This window comes from Gymnogyps californianus, chromosome 2, assembly GCF_018139145.2.
Source record: "Gymnogyps californianus isolate 813 chromosome 2, ASM1813914v2, whole genome shotgun sequence".
Taxonomy (NCBI): Eukaryota; Metazoa; Chordata; class Aves; order Accipitriformes; family Cathartidae; genus Gymnogyps; species Gymnogyps californianus.
The window spans coordinates 117,490,766-117,512,091 of record NC_059472.1 but is presented as its reverse complement, the minus strand read 5'-3'; the positions used below and the strand labels follow the sequence as shown (position 1 = coordinate 117,512,091).

At 35.9% G+C, this 21,326-nt stretch overlaps 1 protein-coding gene across 4 annotated transcripts in view; it reads left to right on the top strand.

The window, feature by feature from the left end:
• LARS2 (leucyl-tRNA synthetase 2, mitochondrial) overlaps positions 1–21,326 on the top strand; it is a 92,509-nt gene that overhangs the window by 11,338 nt on the left and 59,845 nt on the right. For all 4 annotated transcript variants that reach the window (XM_050892786.1, XM_050892787.1, XM_050892788.1 and 1 more), the window contains 4 exons: positions 3,805–3,896; positions 7,397–7,457; positions 15,369–15,458; positions 20,240–20,383. In XM_050892786.1, coding sequence (XP_050748743.1) covers positions 3,805–3,896; positions 7,397–7,457; positions 15,369–15,458; positions 20,240–20,383 — 387 coding nt within the window. The remainder of the gene's footprint in view (positions 1–3,804; positions 3,897–7,396; positions 7,458–15,368; positions 15,459–20,239; positions 20,384–21,326) is intronic.

Sequence of the window (21,326 nt, the reverse complement as noted above, 5' to 3'; positions counted from 1 at the left end):
GAACTGAGCGTTATGAGATCATTGTCAGCTTTGTGTTATATAGTACTCACTGATCTCACCTACTAATGTCAGTGTGATGGGCTGATTGTTACAGCAGTGAATAGATGAAAATCCTCTGAGAGGAAGAGCTGAGATCTCAGAATTGAATTAATGGAGTTATTGTGTCTTCCTCTGCTTCATCGCACAGTCACATTAAGAGCTCTAGCCATCGTTAACGACAGATTTTTAACCATGCTGTGAAATTATTCTTAAAGTGATGCTTTGAGCTAATATGAAGTCAGAGTCTTTGGGATCTAAAATGTTACAAGATGCAACTGTTTTCCTTTTTAATAACCTGCTCCTGAAAAGACGGCTCAGTGTGATAGTTACCAAGCACTTTATTCCCTACATACTAATTAATCACTTCCTTGCAACTTTATGTTCCCGTGCAAAACATAGCATGTTGAGTGGTAGAAAATGCCGGTCTTTCATAGCTAATCCTGCCTCATCATGAGAACTTCTGAGGACCTTAAGCCATGTAATCTGTGTTCAAGATTAACCTAGTAGTTTTAACCAGGAAGAATTTACCTGTCCACTTCATTGTGAAGACGGAAATACATGGCTGCCTTTGGTGGTAGTAGTGGCTTCTGCCATCTTAAAATGACTGAAACTATAGCCTGCTTTCTTTTACCAGGTATAGGCATCCTTAGACTTATGCAGGCCTCCTGTCTTACAAGATATGTTCATTATTTGTTTTTCTTTCTCCTTGCGGCTTAGAGAAAATACTCTCTGTACAGAGAAGCGATGCTTGGAAGAACGGTCACTCTAGTGAGCAGAATTGATCCCTCAGTTGCACAAGGTTCAGAGACTGCTGTCAGAAGCAATCAAGTCAGCATTCAAGAAAGTGGATGACTTTTTTTTCTTCTGCTCATCTGTAATGCTGAAGGGAGCAGCCATGTTTTCTGCTAGTTAGAGCCTATGACCAAACCATCAAGGAGCTACAAGGAATACCCTTTGGTCTTCAAAATTGCTTTCTTCCTATTTTTTCTTTGTTTTGAACAGTCAAACTGTTCCTTTATTGTTTGTGCCAACTTCTGACATGTTAGTTGTACATTTTCTTCTCCTCTTCCATGTCTCTTGAGATTTTTGATGCTTTTCAGAACTACATAGTTAATCTCAGCCTTGTGTTTTATGTTGGCTAAGTAGACTTGAGGTGTAATGCCAAGTGCTGTGTGGAGACTGTGACATTTTAACTGTAGATACGTAACATACATTCCAGCCAGAAGCAGCTGACCTGTTGTTTAGACAAATGCATTTCACAAACCTTTCAAATCCAGTCACGGTAGAGAAGTAAAAGAGACAATAAACTTGAAATCATTTTCTAAACCACTGTGCATGTTACATTCATCTCTATAGCAACTACATAAATAGATCTATCCTGGAGATTAATTTGAGGATATTTTTAATGTCTCTTTAAATTCAGGTTTCTGATTGAAACTTGAATTAGCGTACTTCTTCAGCCCTTTAACTTGAAGAATGCTATTGGTTGTTAAATTGAACTGTCTTTTGAATGTGATAAGTGAATACACTGTGTGATATTTTAATATACATGCTAGAACTGGGAAGATCTGTGTGAGCAGATAATTCCTGCTAGCGCTGATGGTACAGTGATAAAATGTCTGCACATTAGCTGTCTGGAGCATCAGTCAGCCCTTTTGGGGAGTCTGTAGCTGGTAGTGAAGCTGTTCTTCCCACATCCTTTTGCTCATGAGCATGAGAAATGAGATTGTGCCTTGCTTTTGGCTGCCTGTCTATATCGAGGAGATCTTCAGAAGGCAAATTTTACAAAAATTAATCAAGAGTAGTTTTTCTGATCTCACTTAATGTGCATCAGCTTGTAGTAAAAGAAGACATTTGTAGGGATGCAAATGTAGGGCATTTGTCTAAACAAAGGGGTTTTAAATAAGAGAAAATATGTATTATACATGAAAAAAAAATCTGGTGTATTTCATCGTTTCTGTCCAGAGACAGGTCATCAGCAATAGTAGTGGTCAAAAAGAGCTGAGCTGCAGAAACTAATATTTTAGTGTGTCCTTAAAAAATTCTGTTGAGATTTGTAGTTTATGTAAAGTTTACCTTTCTTTTTTCTCTTTTATATCAATAGCTTTGATTACTGGTGGGGGGGAGGGAGAGGAGAAGGGCTGGGGAGAGGTGTGCTTCAACAGGGCATTGACAAGTGGTTTAGGCTCCAAATGAGATTTTCCATGTAATGCTTATAATGTGGGGAAGTAGGGAGTTAGGACTCATATTTTCTGACACTGTAATATGAGGAACAATAATCTGTCTGATAATAGGGAAAATTTGTAACACAGAATAGCATTCCAATTTCTATTAGATTTATACATCAAAAATGTGCTGTGCATGGACCCTTACTTTACTGGCTTGAATCACAGTTGATCACAGGTTAATACCTTTAGGTTTGTTGCTGCACCAGCAGAGTAATGATATACAGCAGGTTTAGTTTTAGCTCAGTATTGAAAACGAGAATGCTGAGGAGTCACATCTGTTAAATCCTGTTGCTTTTACACTGAGTTGGTGCCTAGGGCACCTTTATAAGCATGTCTATAAAGTATTTTTTATGAAAGAATCCATTGAAGTCAGAGGATTGGAAGGTTGTGGCAAAGAAGAATAAAAATAATTCAAACCAGTGACAAAAGTAGGTCTTATGCTTCTGAAACGAACAGATTTTTCACATGGAGATAGCTTATGAGATTAGTATTGCTGGGCTTGCTTTCTTATTGCTTGTTTGCTTACATGCCACTAAAGAACAAGTTCTTTATATAAATACATATTTTAAGGGGTAAAAATTTTTATTTCTTACAACCTGTAAAATGTTACTCAATCACGTTTTGCTATTGTTAAACTTGTGTAACTTTAATCATAATTATTGAATTTATAGCACCTTTGTAGGTGTAAGAAATGGCATTGGTTTTATCAGGTATCCAATATATAAGTGTGTTTAATGACAGCATCTTAAGTACTGGCCTTTCTTTCCCTGGTTATTAAGCAGGTTTTTTGAATACTTACTGTATTGCTAGATTATTTTTCTAAATAATTTGCATGTTGATAGGAAAGATATATATCTATTTCAACAGAAATTATCTATTATATTTTGTAGTAAACATTTTGTTCCACCTTTATTTATTTGTGGTCATGAAATACAATTTGTCAGTCTGTAGTCTATATTTACAAAAGATATTTTAGTAAAATTTGACTAAAACAGTTTGCCCCATCCTCTTCATTTTATCTGTTTGATTTAAGGTTATCATAGGGTATGTTTCTTTTTTTTTCCTTAAACAGAAAGAAAAAAAATAATAGGCTACACATCAGGTACAGTTATAAAACCAGTGGTTCAATTAGTTTTGCTTGCATTCTTCTTCTCCTTCTTTGGAATTAATATTTTATTCTGTTTAGCAGTAGCATCAACTGCTAATTTTGACCACCACAGAAATTTACAAAGCATTGATTTTTGCCATTGTCAACCTGGTATTGAAACAGTCATGAGGATTTACTACATAAGACTTTAAGCTCCCTCTCACATCGCATTGTAGATAGCAAGTATACTTCATATTCATCTTTTAAAACAGAACTAGCCATAGTTGGCATGTTTTGAAGAGGCTCTATTCAGACAAAGCAAATGCTGAAATGCAAACCACCATTCATTATTTGGATGCAAAACACCGTTTATTATTTGGAGGCTTGTGTGTGTTGCTGATGCCATTCCAGAAAGTTATGTAAGATTGTGTTTTTCCTTTTTGCTGACAGGTAATAAATCCAATGGGATGGGATGCATTTGGTTTACCAGCAGAAAATGCTGCAGTTGAACATGGGCTTCACCCTGCAAGCTGGACGCAAAGGTAGTTTTTAATGAATTTAAGTAATATGACATTTTCACTGTGAATACCTGTACTGTGGCCCCCATAAACCAACAAAACAGAGCAAAACCAGAGTAGAAGTAGAAGAAAGATGGTACGGAAAGAACCAGGGTTATTTGCCAATGTTTTATGGAACTGTGCAGATGATTCAGTTTTGAAAAATAAAAGTATCAGGATGATTTTCAAGGTTTTAATCTCAATGATTTTTAGATTGTAAAAAGGTAGAGTATTGAAAGAGTGAAATTTCCCAAATACCCAAATCAATGAGTGAGAAATCAATCAGAATTTCATTATGGTGAGTTAAATCTTAGTATAGAATACACAGTTGAAAATTATGAGCTATGTGGTTAGATCTACTAGCAGTTTTCAGTACCATGCGAAAGAGGAGGGACATTTTTTCATTTGAGACTGGTCTTGGGAAGTGATAGGCAGCCATTATTGCTGCTGATTTCTGTGAAAATTTTGGGCTTTAGACCACAGAGTTGGGTGTTGTGTTCTCCTAACACTTTAAAATGAGTAGAAAGTTATATAAATAACATTAATTTCTATAAATGACTCAGAAACCGATCTTAAGTGAAGCTGTTTCTTGTGCTCTAGATGCAGCAATCTAGCTGTGGTATCTTTTTGGGCCTTGATCTATTTCCTTCTTTGATAATGCTGTTTCTTTGAAGTTTTTTTCATGCTTCTGGTCCCATATTAAGATACTTGATACTTTTCCAACTAAAATATGACGGCAACTAATTTCACTTAGGGAGAATGCATGAATGCACTACACACAAATTCTGAGTTAGTTATGCTCATTTTTAAAAATTTCCTTCATGCATGGTTTAGATAAGAATATGTGTGAGAACCAGTTACCATCAAGACACAAAAACCTGGTTTTGTTCTTTTGAGAGAGTCTGAAAAATCACTGTGCACAGTGTGTTGTGGGCTATCAATTATATTGTAGCATGGTCAGTAAATTGATGATTTCTGTCTTCCTTCAATAAGCCTCCTGAAGCTCGGCTGTAAAACAAATCTACATATCTGTTATATCCGAGTGCCTCATTTTTACCTCAGTTATCTTGATGGAACCTTCATCAGATAGAGTGTTGCTATGATCCTTGCCTACATGACAAATGAGGCACAGAGAAGTGAAGGTTGGAGTTTTGAGACGAGGCTGACGTTAAGTACTTGCTGACTACAAAAGGGTTAGTGTTGTCCACTTCTCTTTACTACGTGGTCCCTCCTCAGCTATTATACTAGCTTTGGCACTTGTAGGACATCTTGTTGAATTGACTCAGCTTGCCAACTCAGAAGAAAGCCATTCTGTGAGCTGACTGAGTTGAATTGGCTCAAAAGAAAAGCAGTGAGCATGTGGGGCAGAGAGACTGTGCAATACCAAAGAACTGTATCAGCTCAGCCTGTCTCATCTTAGCAGTTTGTCTAAGTCATATCAAAAAGCACGTGCCAGGACACAGCCTGAGCTGATTCTCTTCTGCTACTTTTTGTGCTGTTCTGTTTTTCTCTTTTCTTGTAAATAGGTGCGTATTGTTCCATACACTTATTGCAGTTCAACTAGTAGTTACAAGTACAAGATGTTTTGTACTGGAAGAAAATTTTGCTTTGAAAATTTCCTTAGTACTGAAAAGAGTGATTGTCTAGTTTTACGAGTTAGATAACAATATTATGACAACAAACTGAGAAAAGTTAGTACATCATCATTGGGACTGATTATAATAACATCCAAATAGGAAAATTATCTACATATCCAATTTTTTTGATTATGCTAAGGAAGGGAGTTGGTTCACCATATGGGCAGTTTAAATTCTGACCACTGAAGTAATTGCTGTCTCCTGTTTTCTCCACTGTCCTTGTCCTGAATGTTTCTCATGCCTGCAGCAGGGATGACTGAACTGAACATGGAGCTGTGATGGTGTGATTGATAGCAACCTGATGTGTTTTAGTCATCCCTGGCGCAGAGCCAGCCACCCCTGTACAAGGGGGCACACTGTAAGCATTACTTGTTTCAGGAGTGAGCAACCAAATTTCAGAGTATCCTGATTTTCTGAAGAGGTCATTTAAAATGAATTCAAATTGACCATTACTTCTTATATTCTTGAAGTTAGGAAAAAAACACAAAACAAATTGAAGACAGAGTTACTTATACAAAACACACAGAAAGTTTTGTTAGTAAGAGTTAGTATAGTGGCAGAAGCTTTGTGAAAATACACTCAAATTTGAAATTTTTTTATTGGTACAGTTCATTTTGAGTGGGAATTTAATATAAGCAGTACTACTGAAAGTATGGTTTCTCCCAGTGGCAGCTGTGAGTCCATAAGAGGATTTCCTGGTATACCCATACCAGGAAAGGTACCTTACCAGAAAAGGCAGGCTTCTTCTAGTGTAACTGGGGCTCTGCAACTGTTAATACTGGATACTTGCATTACTCAGTTATTCAGCAGTGCAAGTTTGTTCTGGATCAGAATTAAATGCTTGGTTTCATGACTGTCAAATTAGCCACTGTGGGAGGACAGATGATACTTTATCTGACATCGTGCATTTTAGTAGAAAGTTAAAAGTCCATGAAATTTTAAGCAATTTTAAAGTATGTGAATGAGTTCACACCAGCTCACTAGTTAATATTGTGTAATTGTCGTTATTTTGGTAAACTGTATTTAGTACATTTTCAAACTAAAGCTTCACTGTATATTCTAATGTATCTTATTTTACATTTTTAATATAATCCATCTGGGGCAAGGTCTAGCCCTACAGTTTCGCAGTTGACTTAAGTTTATCTATGGCTGTGCTGCCACCAGAAGTTTAGGGATTCCTTGTCACCTCCCAGGATATATGTTCCCACCACCTCCTTTGCATTGGCTCAGCTGTTTTTGCAGCCACAGTACTGGTTTGATCAGCCTGTTGATCAGAAGGAAGCAAGAAAACTGGTGGGGTTTTTCGGGAGAAATTTTTGTAGGGCATGTCTTCAGTTGAATGGGTAAGCTGATTCAACTCATCCTATAGCCACATGATCAACAGAGCCAAAGCAAAATACAGCCAGGATAGCGTTGCCAGAATAGAGCAGGATTAAGCTGATGGGTGAAAGTGCATCCCACTACATTGTGAAAATTTCAGAGGGCCCTTTGGCTCAACTGCAGTAAAGATAATTAAAAATAATGAGAAGTGATGCTTCGGGAACATTTCCCTCAAACTGCAGTGCCATATTTGCTTTTCAGTTATGCTCAAATCAAGAGAAGAAAAATTGTTGTCTTGTATACACAGCCATTGAAATTGAACCAGAATACACTGGGGACTTTTAAAATTATTATTTAAGATGAGTATTCTGACAGTTCCTTGAGTTTGACTGCTAGTGAGATAATAGTGTTTACAGTTAACTAGTGCTTTTGATTTCTCAGAACTTTATAAGCACCTGATTTTAAATATGAACACATGATAGAAATATTTTAGGTTAATAAATTTTTTTTATTTTTTTTATTTTGCAGTAATATTCAACACATGAGGGAACAGTTTGATGCACTAGGTCTGTCTTTTACATGGGAAAGGGTAAGATTTTTAAGGGATGCTGCTTTATTTTATTGTATGATGGAATATTGAAAAACATGGAATTTCACCATTTTATTTATGACAATATAGAAGTCTTTGAAAGTGACCAGTTTTAGTTGTTCAACTGTAAAATAGAGCTTCTCTCAAGCTTTTTATCAGATTTCTCTCACTTTTGACATACTGATATCGTCTGATAATCTCAAGGTTTAGGAGAATCTTTCTTTTCTTTAAAGTGATTTCAGTTTTGCATTTGGATTTTTCTCTCTTGCTTTTTCAGCTCTTTCAAAGTAGCAATTTTCTGTGTTAGAAGTTAGGCAATCATCTAAATAGATATTTATGAAACAGCATGCCTTTGTGTTAATGTATATGTGTTTTGAGGAGTGCTTTTTTCAATGTGTATGTTTTTATAATATAGTCAAGGGTTTAAAGCTAGTAACTTGAAATGATGGTTTGGTTATGTTATTCTAAATTTGAAGCGTAAGCCTGCATTTTCGTAGGTGTTCATATTGTGACCTTTTTGGAAAATAGAAATTTTATTTAAAACGCTAATGCTTGAGAATCAGTTGTTCACCTTAAACCTTACCAAACATGATCAGACATAAGCTAATGTCATTTTCAAGATAAAAAAGAAATTAATTTTTGAAGCAATTGTAAGGTTATTGTATTTAGCAGTGAATCAGCCAGTCACTACCTTCATATTCTCAGCAATAACTGTTGCTTATCACCTTAATATGATTCTGAATAGAGTGATGGAGATGCTAATCTTGGATTTTTATAACAGCATTGTAGATCTGAAAAGGAAAAGGATTAGTTTTCTGGCAGTCTGAGACCTGCCATCTGTTTTCTTTAATCTTGAAGGTGAAGTTGTTTATTTGTATGTCTTACATCTAAAAAACCATATTTCATCATGTTATATATATGGCAAGGTTTTTCAGTATAAGCCTTTTTAGTAAGGTTTTAGTTTTCTCGGTAGCCAGAAAGTTGCTCTGAAAATAAAAGATTTGTTGTGGAAGGATCACTGCACACATTCTTGACAATTATTTTCTTATATTTAAAACTGTTGGTATCTCAGAGATTTTCTGTATATGTAATACAGCAGTACTTCAAAACAGTGAAATCATATGTGTAGGCTGTATTATGGAACACACAAGAGTTGAATGTTGCAGATTGCCTTTCAAGAAAATTCAGAAAATTCACGTCTGTATTTGTTTAACCCTTCCATTCTGAAGAAGAGATGGAGAACTGGCAGTACTGAAAACTATGGCAGGAAGTGTAAGTCCACAGAGAAAAGTCATTTGTCATCTCTGTGCCTGTTCGTTGAGGCTTACCTTCACTTTTCTAGTAAACCATGTTATGGTTAATGAACTTTCAGAAGTCTCTGAATACTTGTGGAAAGGGCTTTGATACGCTACAACTATGTCCATTTGAACAGTTGTGTAATTGAAATACTTTAGAATGCTCTAGGGGCACATAGTTTGTGTTTTTGAAAGGCAGGATTTTAAAACAGCTAAAAAGCGTTCCTTGAAACACAATGAATTTTGGAGTTTTCACTCCTTAGCTTATGAGTTAAGCTTTATCTTACCGACAAAGCCTGCCTTATTAACTGCAGTAAGAATGACCTGAATGGTAACCATTAGAAATAGATATGTTTATTCATTGCAAAAAATGTGTGATGCCTGAAATATATCTGTATTACATGATCTCCAAATGCACAGATATTTGAGCTAGCCATGAAAGAACTATCTTTGGAAGTGGAACGGCTAAGCTGTAGCAGAGTGTATTTTCCAGGCTGATAAAGCCTGCTTCTCTGCAAGGCTAATTACGCTGGGCAGAGCATCTTACTGCCTCGGCTTCTGGACTAACTCAAGCATCTTTGCACAGCAATGCGCTGCGCCGTGCAGGTACTTACCTTAAAAGTGAGCTCTTTGAGGTAAGGAATATTTTTTTATTATTCTGTACTTGTATGGCACTAAATCAGTGGCTTACAAAATACTGTGACAATGCAAACAAACCTGCTAGCTTTCGTGACTCCTATGAAATATGCAAGAAAAACACTTTTTATATGGGTTAGTCTAACTAACCAAGACTATTGTGCAAAACAGGAGTTTGTTTTTAATTTAATTTCATTGGTGTTGCTTAAATGTGCTCCTTCATTGTGCTAGAGCATAGTACTTAGCAAATATATGCTTGAGGGAACCCATTCCCCCACATTAGACCCCTATTTTAGTGTGCAGTGAATTGCCTTTTTGAAGTGCTAACCTTTTATGTTAACTGTCTCTGTCCTCTGTGGCCAGCTTAGAGTATATGCCTAGATGATGTGAAGGTAACTTAAGTAAAGTTTACCATTTTACAAATGTTAAGGGGAAAAAAAAAGTGGGAAAACAAAGTGAAGTATTTTTTGAATACCTAGTGCATGTAGCTGTGCTGAAGAAGCTGACTGCTTATAAAGTCATGTCTGGTGTTCAAGAAAGGCCTGTCCAGGAATATGAAGACTAGTTGTAGTTTTATTGCTTGGTAAAATTACTATGAACAAATCCCAGTGCACCTGCGATACTAGAAATTTCATTTTATTTATCTGGGTTTTTTTCCATTGTTCTTACTGTCTTACAAATCAAAATGTAAAAGTATTTGTATGTTGTAGCAGTCAGTGAAATTACTTAAGCAGTAAGGCACCACAAATAAGGCATTATTAAAAGCTAATTAGATTGTTTCAGAAAGCCAGCTTACAAAGACACTTTAAAATTATTCTCCTAAACAGAAAATGTAAGTAAACTAAAAATGTAATTAAATGCATAAAATAGCTCTGTAAGTACTTTGCTTTAGAGTAGGTTTGAATACTAATAGTGATCTGGTATTTTTTTCCCTGAAACATGTAGGTATTTTAAGTGCCTCAAGTAATAAATGTTATATTTTTAAATCACTTCGAAAATGGTGTGATTTTGGGGAGAGATTTTAAAAAAATAATAAATAAGAGAGAGAACATTTCTATTCTGAACATTTATGTTTGTCAGATCCAGGGTTAAAAAGCTGCAGTTTGAGGATGGAAGAAATGTCTCAGAGAGACATTAAAAACACCTGGAAAAGAAAAAGAACATTGTGGTTATGTTTGATTTTAAGATAACAATAATTTGGGCATTCCTGGTGATCAGGTTTCTCCAAAATACCATCCCAGACAGCATAGCAAACTGCCTGCCACTTCTTTTAAACGTGATTTTCAGGGGAATTGGGCAATATAATTTTCAAAGATTCATATCATCAGCAACAAGGGTTGGAGAGCATATAACGTTTTTCCTTTCTTTTGCTCAGGAGTGCCGTCAGACTGAATGCATGTTCCCAGTAAGCCACCGGTTCACCACTGTATTATCAATCTGTAACTTTCTTCCAGAAGGTAGCTCGTTCTGCCAACATTTTTTAGTCTTCTCCATTTATGCATTCCAAGTGACATAATTTTTTGCATAAGAATAATGTTCCCCTTCTGCTCTGTACATAAAGAAAGATGAAATCTTGGTAGATTTTCTTTGTGCAGGTATTTTTCTGTTTAGTTTTGAAGTTGTCATTCTTGTGTACTACCTGAGCATGCATAAAACTGTAACAGTAGATAGAGCATTACTTATTAAATTTTCTTTTTATCCACATATCACTGATAATCAGTCACCCTATTCGTAATTAAATAAAAAAGGAAACGGTTGATACAAGGCTCCTTTTTTGCAGGAAAGATACTCAGGCTCTAAAATGTAGACACTGCATGACGTTTCTATTTGTAGCTAATAAAGCATGAAACTAAGGGCCTTTGAAATACAAATATTCAAGTGAATTTAGAAATGTAGCGTGGTCTAGCTCTAAACCTCTGAAAATCAAATTATACTTCTAGATGAGGTGGTACATGCCCTTTAATACCAAAATAGGCAAATAATAAAGACCGTTTAATCTTCCCACATAGATTTTGAAAAAATCCGTTCAGACTTTTAATAAGTATCAAGTGCAACATGTCTGTCTTCAAGATAGCGTAAGACTGTGCTAAAAATAAAATGATTAGTAATAAGCTAGGAAATTACTTCTGTTTAGTCTAGTTATATGTTATTCACAAAGCCTGGTGGATCTTACAACAAATAAACACTTTTATGCAGCCTGTAAATATTACTTTTATTTAAAAAGAAAATAGCCATGAAAGTAGCTTGAAGATGTAACCTTCTTAAAAAACAAACAAAAACCGGTTTTAAGGTCAGAGCTACATAATAGAAAGTTGTAAGAACAGAGCAGATTTAGAACAAATAATGAATTATAAAACAAGGCATTTGAAAATTAGTTTTTCTTTTATTAATGACCAAAATCTTCCATCCAGTTTGGTTGGGTTTTTTTTGTTTATCCAGGATTCTTTACTGTTGTTTTCCCATATTTTTGGTGGGTGGAGATTTTTTTTATCAGATTTTTTAATAACGCATGGCCCTTTAACCTTAACATGAACCAGTTACTTCCCAAGTTGCAGTGCTGTCAAATCTAAATTGTAATACTGCTATTTAGTCTGTAACTGAGAATTTACTTGCAAAAATAAATAAGATACTAACCCCTCCATCATGCTATTTGTTAGGAACAGTGCTGTGTTGTGATAAAGGGATTAAGCAAGGTAGTTTCTGGTAAGGGTAGGGGTCTTTCTCTTCTATACCTTGACGATATCTGCTATTTTTAAAAGCAGACCACTTTTAAAGGGGGCTTGTTTCAATTGTTTTAGTGAATTGTTTTAATGAATGAGTGTCATTCCTGTAGGAATAAGGAGCAGTAACAATAACCAATGATAAAGATGCATTTTGGTGACAGTATCAGATACGCTTTTTAACTAGCAAGCTGACAAAAGGAAATGGGAAAATGGGTGGGGGGAAGAGGGATATGCTGTCCCTCCCATTTCATATTACCTTCTGAAATTCTGGGATGATGGGTTATCACTAAATCTGTCACAGAGCACTGAAGAGCACATGCAGTGGACAGCTGAGCAGCATATTTCTTATTTGTAAAAGGGTTCTGATTTTTAGTATATATTTTATCTTTGGAGAAAATACAGTAATATTCTGTTTATATATATTCACTGAACTGCTTTATGATATGGGTTTCTATACATGTGCTGTTATGCTAGCGCTCAGCTTACAAATAAGCAGAAAGTTACATTTTTTGGCAGGGTGGAAGGGCTCCATTGTGCTATTTTGCAAACCCTTTTATAAACCCTTTTCTGTATTTCTGAATTAAGTTAGTTCGGTTAATGCACTGCAAATCTTTGTCATGCTCATAAAGTATAAATAGAAACGTTGACATTCACCTTAATTTAAGCATGATAGCAGCCTAATGGAAACTTTTTGCCAGACATTATTTATTTAATCAAGATCAGTAACTGGAATACATGGAAAATTATTTTTCACTGTAAGTCTTAACGTGCTAAATGGTAGGGAAAAAAACAAAACACATTTGAGATTGACAAGAGGTTGCTGGCTTGTTGTCAGCAGCTCATTTCACTTGGTAGTGATGTCATTTCTCTTTCTTTTTTAACTTCAAATGTTACTTCAAACCTTCATGGTTATAAAGTTAAATGATGAGCTTGAGTGATCTTTTTGCAGCTCAAGGACCACACAGCAAATTTTTTTCAGTGATACAGTCTGCTGCATTTCTTTCTAAAAAGTGTCAGTTTACAGCTTGTGAGAGAGCATGTACATGGGATTCTGTTCCCAGGAGTTAGCTTCTATCTTGTAGCTCAAGCTTGTGTAGCTTGTAGCTCAATCTAAACATGCCTGTTTAGATTAAGAAATGCCATCTCTTTTTGTTTCAGTTAACACACATCTGCCATTCAAGACGAAAAGGACAAATCTCAGTCCATTTTACTATTTTTATTTGACACCTCACTTCTGTTGTCTTACCTGTTTTTCTGTTGCTCACATAATCTTATATTGTACCAAAAGGGATTGTCTCTCTTCTTTTGTGTGTCTGATATTCCAGCGATGAAACTCCGTTGCCTGTAGTGGCATCACTGGCAGAAGAACTGATGTCACTGTGTGGAGAAGCAGAGGGGGAAAAAAAAAAATTATTAAATAGATAGTGTTTAGTTGGAGAGATGGAAATCAGACTTTTATTGAGTGGGGTTTTTTCAGTGCAGAGCACAGGGATTTAATCAAGCAACTGTTTTTCATGAGTAAGTCTTCACATGCTGGGCTGATGACTTGCCATTAAATGTCTCTTTCTGATCTTGAAAGCCTCTTATACACACTTTTGAGGCACATCTATTCAAAGGTCATATTAATTGTTCAAAGCAATGTTTCAGCACTGGAATGTAAAGTTCAAAGCAATGTTTCAGCACTGGAATTTAAAGTTGTAGAAAAAGAATAACATTTTTATGCTAGAGTGTTTCAGATGTCATTTGAGTAGCAGATGATGTTGCTGAAGTTGTGTGTAGTGGGAAGCTTAGATGATAGGAAAGCCTGGGTGAAAGACATTTCACATTTGGAACTATTTCAGGTAGTTGGTAACTATTTGCAAATGGAATAAATTTTTTCCGTGGCTTACTGTCAACCCTGTAACTCTAAAATCGAGTGATGTTCTTGTTGATTTGAAGTTCAGTGTAGGAGTCGTCTTCCACTTCAATAAGTACAAATGTGGTCAAACAGAAAGTTTGTAGAAATGTTTCTTCTTTAAACAAGTGCAAGTTAAACAGGAAAACTGTTGAGGAGGGAAATGTCATCTGTGTATTGTTAATGTAGTTATGATGTAATGAGGGCTTAAATACTGAGTTACACAGTCGTTTTCATTTTGGCCAAACTTTAAAATATGTGGGTACAAGCATATGTGTTTCCATTGCGTCTGTGAAACCGCTGTGTTTGTGTAGAGAAAATTGGGAATCTATAATCATGTAATCCTTTAGTCATCTTTACATATTAAGATGTTTATTTGAAATGCAGTTTGCTTTTAAGAACAAACATTTAAAATATGGAACTTTGTAAGCAGTTGGTAAGTAGGTTGTTTGTTAATTATTAGAGTTCGCTAAAAACTTAGAAAATGTTTGTAAGTTTTAAAAAAGCTATCCATCATATTGTTACTTGCTGTTCACTTAACTCTCATTCCTCCTTCTTATGTTGACTTTTATTTTTATCTGTCTTTATTTCCCTTTTAACAGTCCTCCTCATTTGTGACTTCTTTTATGACTCTCATTTTTTCCATACTTCAACCTAGAGCATTCTCCTAACTTGAGCTGGCTTGCCTTTTTAAATGGTCGCTTATTTGACCTTTGACTGTGAGGTATCCTTCGCAAGTCTTTCATCTTGAAGTTTACAGTCTTACCCCATATTCCATCCTGTTTGCCCCACACGCTCCATCTGTCAACAGCCTCAGTTCCTCAGTGCTGTTCTGCTGTCCTCCTGTATCTACTGCTTCAGCTGTAGGCTCCTCTGGTCCGCTTGCTTCTCTGCAGCCGGCTCCCAGCTGCCTCTGAACAGCCGACAGGCTCTGTTCCTGCTTTTCATTGCTGAGCAACAGAGGAAAAGGCAACCTGGCTAAGATGACTTCTTTGATAGAGTTCTACTTTTTTCTAGTTTTGCTTTTTCTCCGGTTAGGCAGCTCTGGTAATTTCTGTTCATCTTCTGTTCTTATATCTATCAGCGTTGATCTTACAGGGTTCTTATATTCTGTATTAACAGGGAAACTTTTCTTTGCACATCAAACCTACACAAAGCCCATGTTCTCTGGTTTTGTGTACAGGTGAATATCACTCATTATAAACATTACACAAATGGTTTTTGTACATAAATACATAAATAAACATTTATGTTTTCTCTGTGGCATATATTATACGCTCCTGAGTTAATTGTTTAAGTTAAAATGCTGTAAGAAAAAACTAAGAATAGTTTCAGGAATTTTTATTTTATTTCATTTCTACAGGAAATAACCACTTGCTTACCAGAGTACTACAGATGGACACAATATCTCTTTCTTAAGCTTTTTGAAGCTGGGGTAGTGTATCAAAAAGAGGTAGGTACAAACTTTGATCTTTATACTTTGCAGGTGCACTAATTCAAGTCACTCATGTCAGTGGCACGTTTCTGGATCATCCATTCACATTCATTAAGTGGATTGTGCTCTATTAGTTTTAAAACACTGCAAAACAGAATGAATTTTATATATAACTGAATTTTATGTGTAACTAAATTTTATATGTAACTAACAGGAATGGGTATTGTAGCAAGTCAAATCAGAAATGTTTATTGTCAGTGATTTACATTGAAGGACATGATCAGAATATAGCTGCTATTAGTTTATTTCACGGCTTTAATATAGAATTTTCTAGATTTTAACTTCCCTCTCATGAAAAACATAAGATAATGTGATCATTAGGAGTCTCTTCAGCAGTGAGATTATTTAACTGTATAACATTACTGTGATGCCATCTCAGAACTGGTAGGATTGAATAGGATAATTGGAGATCATGTGCCTAACCGTCCAATTCCTGAACCCTATTTGTGATCTCTAAAATATTACAGAAATATTAGATGCTATAAGACTATCACAGCTGTTTATCTGTTAGCAGTACATTAAGAAATTACTGACCTTATAATATTTTGTAAATAACATATATCAGGCTATCTGAAAAGGGAAGTGTTCAGTTAACTTCTTAAGCAGGAGGTGAAACAAAGATGTTAAATGAGCATTCCAAAGAACTCTCTGTATAGCCAAGGCAACGCAGTTCCAAAATACCTGAACGGCTGCACCTTAACAAAGCTGCAATTTAGTGAATGTTTCTAACTTAAAATGGAAACTAAGATTTCTTAAATATGCTTTGACATTTCATTTGTATTCTATAGAAATATATAGGAAAACCCATAGGATATAATTAGGGATGTACTCTAATTATTCTCTGAACCCAGTGAAAGAGGTTGATGGTGAAAGGTAGCATTTGGAATGGCAGGGTGTTACTGAGCTACTTCTATTTTCATAGGCAAGATGTATTCAGAAATCTTAAATGACAACCAGCAAAAAGATTCAATATTTGATATGTCCTAACATGCTGAATTTGGGTGGGTTTTTTCACTTTTTTTCCCTGTAATTATTTTTTGTGTTTGTAATAAAAAAAATTAAACCCCCAGCTTTGCCATAACAAACTTATTTTTATCTGTAAATTTGTTTGCTTGACGAGTGATCCCAGGTGAATCTGAAAAGCACAAGGCTTGCTGCTTCGTTAGAAGCAGTGATGATATACAAAACAGATTTTGCATGCAGGCTCCAAGTACTGTGGGATCTTGGGAGGTGTTTGGGTACCAGTGATTGAATCTGCTTCCCTCTTAAGAGAGTCAGGGATCAGTTTGAGGACTTAAATCGGCATCTGTCAACCTGTAGGGGATGTAATTTCTGGTAGATATGAACCAGTTGCTTTTTGGCAGGAAACAGATGGCAGAGATAGCCCATAACTCTGGCTCTCTTCAAACAGTCATATGTACTTAAAGCATATATTTATCCCATGTTGTCAGTGTATCTGCAATATATGTTAGTCAGTCCTTTTGCACAGCCTGAAGTCTCCTGTATTATAATTTCATTTTTGGTACAAGGAGGTAATTCATAGCCTTACTGTGGCAATAAGAATAATACATGTAGAGCGTTAGTCTAGTTAACGCTTTGTTCCAGGAGTATGTGTGTCTGGCCAGAAGTTACCCTGGTAGGGAGACACAGACTCAGTATGTCCGGGAGCTGCAATTATTGAGAATTAACAATGTCTGGGTGCTGCAGCATCCACAGAGGGCATCTTTATTCACCGTAGCAAAATCCTCTCTCCCTGCAATACTGATCTAGTCAATATACTGTAGAGGTTATTGGCCTGGCCAGATGTGGGTGTCTCATTGAGGTTGAGATGAATAGCTGCCTAGACTCTATTTTTGATTAGGTATCTGTAGACTGTAGTGGAACCACAGGCACCAAACCTGGAGATAGATACTGATGCTATAGATACCTGAAGTCAGATGAGATGAATCCTATCTTAAAAGCATATGGTCTACATTGATATAGTGAGGAGATCTAAGTAATTGGTGTGCTCTATACACATTTTGCACTGTGCTCTCTTTGTGTAGATGACATTTAGCGGCTTTCTGAGGCCATAGTTTCAGAAGCTGTCATTGTCAAGAAGTTGCCTGTGTGAGTGTCCTGGTTTCAGCTGGGATAGAGTTAATTGTCTTCCTAGTAGCTGGTACAGTGCTGTGTTTTGGATTTAGGGTGAGAATAATATTGAGAACACACTGATGTTTTAGTTGTTGCTAAGTAGCGCTTATCTTAAGCCAAGGATTTTTCAGTTTCCCATGCTCTGCCAGCAAGCAGGTGTGCAAGAAGCTGGGAGGGAGCCTAGCCGGGGCAGCTGACCCGAACTGGCCAAAGGGCTATTCCATACCATGGAACGTCATGCCCAGTATATAAACAGGGGGGAGTTGGCTGGGAGGTGCGGATTGCTGCTGGGGCATCGGTCAGCGGCTGGTGAGCAATTGCATTGTGCATGACTGGTCCCCCGTGTTCCCCCCCCCCTTTTTTTTTTCTTTTATTCCTTTTCATTACTATTATTATTATTATATTTCATTATTACTATTGTTAGTATTATATTTTACTTTAGTTATTAAACTGTTCTTATCTCAACCCACAAGTTTTACTTTTTTTCCTTTCCTCCTCCTCACCCCACTGGGAAGGGGGGAAGGGGAAGCAGCTGCATGGTGCTTAGTTGCTAACTGGGGTTAAACCACGACAGTGAGGTACAAGTAGGAACTAAGGATTTAATTTGATATCCAGGTTCTGAATATTAGTCAAAAGGCTGTGAGAGATGGAAGGGACAAAATGCAACTTTAAAAATTCACAGACAAGACCTTTCAGCTATGGATTTCTTAAATGCATATTTGCTTTATGTTTTGCATGATTTATTTAGATAAATCTTCCTGTTATGAATCATGAGAATATGTTATGCTAAATAATTATATAAATCATTTCAGTTACCTTCTTTCATCTTAAATTGGATCCAGTATCATCAAAATAAAAACAGTATTTTCTCAACTTTGAGTCATAGCCAGTTTAATAAAAGCATATGCTAATACTGCTTTATGCAACTGGCATTTTATTACCTCTTAATATTATCTGATTTATCTCTCTTTAGGTGTTATTTTAACTTTGTAGTGGTATGGGGGTTTTTTCAGAACTTTATAAATTAAAAGATCATTACTTTAGAGCCAACTTCATAATGTGTTGTATCATTGCTGAAGAAGTTGTGTGTTCTGAAAGTCTAGAAAATAGATCTGTAATAGTGGAATATATTGATTGCTTTTAATTTCCCAATGAATTTTCAGAAGCCTTTTATAAAAACCAGTGTGGTGTTATTGGTAGGTAACAGATAAAAGGTAGGCAAAGTGTAAAAAGTTTAAATTCCAGTGACATACCGAATTCACACAAGCTTCATTTGAAGGTGAGTTTGTTTTTATCAAAGAATGATTTTCATTTGTTTCATTATAACAAATTTGGTATAAATCAATGTAGGTAATCAGACTTCGTGCGTGCACACAGACACATACACATACACCACACACTGATAACAAAACCAGCAACAGTATTCCGAAGGAAGAGGATCCATACATCTGTCTTTCTGCTGTCCTCACTGCAAGATTTCAAAAATGGTTGTGATATTTACTATCTCTAAGAATATGTAGCATGTTTAAAACTAAGCAGTATCAGTTGTTTGGAAACTGGGATATTTCAGAAGGTTGTCAGTGATAGATAAAATGTAGAGTAATATGAGGACAGTGATTAGTTTTTAAATTGAGATACTAAGTCCTCCCCATACCCAAAGAATGCATTTGAAATTTTCAAATAATGTTTAATGTATTAGAACGCTATGGAGCTGGAGCTACTGTTTTTCAGTCAGGCTGATTTAGCTTTGATTTAGCTCAAATACTAAATAACACTCAGTATAATGGATTACTCTATCGCTTTGATCCCCCCACCCCCCCCACCCCCCCACCCCGCTGTTCATTTTTTCAAGTTAATGTCTAGCATTGAATACCACTTCTGGAATGACCATTAGGATTCTTTTGTGGTCTTAGATCCTTTATGATAAATGATCAGCTAAATTGTTCAACACTGTCGGGGGGTGAGTTTGATTTTTGCTCCCTCCCCAGTATGTTATGTCTGGTATTTCAGTTAGCCCTCAAAAAAGAAAGTTTGTACAGTTGAACACCAACATTTATTTCACTTTAATTTTTTTTTAATGTATTTGTATTAATAAGGAAAGATGATTCCAAAAGTAATTCACACAGTTGACAAGTTATGTGCAGAAAATATCAACTCTTTCACTTGAAATATAGTTGACGACTGTAATACTTCTTTGTGATTCTGTCCTCTCAAGTTGGAGATTCTCAGTTATTCATCCCCATCAGTCTGACTCAACACTTTTGGATTAGTGGTGGACAGCTTTTAAGCATCAGACTATGTAGTTTGCAGTATAGCCAATTGGAACACTTAACCTATTTAATATTCAAGTGTCAGCCTATCCTGCTAGCATGATTAATCGAGGCAAATGCCGTTAACTGCATTCTTGGGCTTTTTGAGTTCTGAGATGAATATTCAAAACATCTTCAGTTAAGTCCATGTTGCTGATTCAAATGGATGTTACAAAAATGTAGAAAACTCAGGGGCCCATGGAATGTTTCTGGATAGTTCTTTTGGTGTCTGAAAAGTAAAATTTTGGTTTTGAAATAGCTGCTGAAAATATTTTTTCTTCCTGCAACTTTTTTTAGGCCTTGGTTAATTGGGATCCAGTGGATCAGACTGTTCTAGCTAATGAACAGGTGGATGACAATGGTTGCTCATGGCGTTCAGGAGCAAAAGTGGAACAGAAATACCTCAAACAGTGGTTTATCAAAACTACTGCTTATGCAAAGGTATGAGAGTACAGTTTTTGGAAATTATGGCAGCACTTAAAAGAGGCAACTTTTCATCCAGAAATATTCATCTAGCTGAATGTCGTCTTTTATATATGCATGTTTGTGTAATATATAATTGTATAATAATATACGTGATCTATCCCTGTGTATGTGTATATATAAAAATTATTATCCCTGAAGTCTTGTTGTTCACATCTTTAAGAATTCTGAGTAATTTGTGTGGGATTCAGTTTTGAAGAAATCAAAAAGCATAAATTAGAGGTGGATGAATGAATTCTGCATTCACACGTTGTCATCCAGTATTTACCATCAAGTGCTTTTCTGCATGTTTTGAGTGTACAGCTGTGCAATCTTTTGAACTAGAAACTTGTTCGCCTAGTCAACCTGTTGGACTTGTGGGCATGGTATAAGCAGTGGAGTACAGCCTGTCACCTAGCGTTCATTTCCATATGTGTCTGAACCATAGTTCTTTATGATTAACTGCTCTTTATTGAAGATTCATCTGGACTTTCTATTTTACTTTACTTTATACTCTAGTCTATTTGATTATCTGTAATTTTAAAAATATTTTCAAGTTATTTAAATATCCTTTTTTGTTTGAGCTCAAATTTTGATTGTGATGGGACAGCATAGCTTCCACACCTAGGAATTCTTCAACAAAATTTTTGGTTTTATGCTCTCTGAGATGAAAGTATCAACTTCCTGTTTTGTCTGGGTGAAGTTTTTATTCCATCCAAGTGTTCTGTGTATTGAGACTTTTCAAGTACAGATTGAGAAAGTTATTCCCAAGAAAATATTAAAAATTCATCTTTGACCCTTTTCCTGAGCCTTAGATTCAGGAGACCAAATTTCCACCATCATTCAGGGAGAAGAAATCCAGGTCTCACTCTAGGTCCATTCATAATAAAGAGAAAAACTTTAGATATCCTGCCTGATGCTT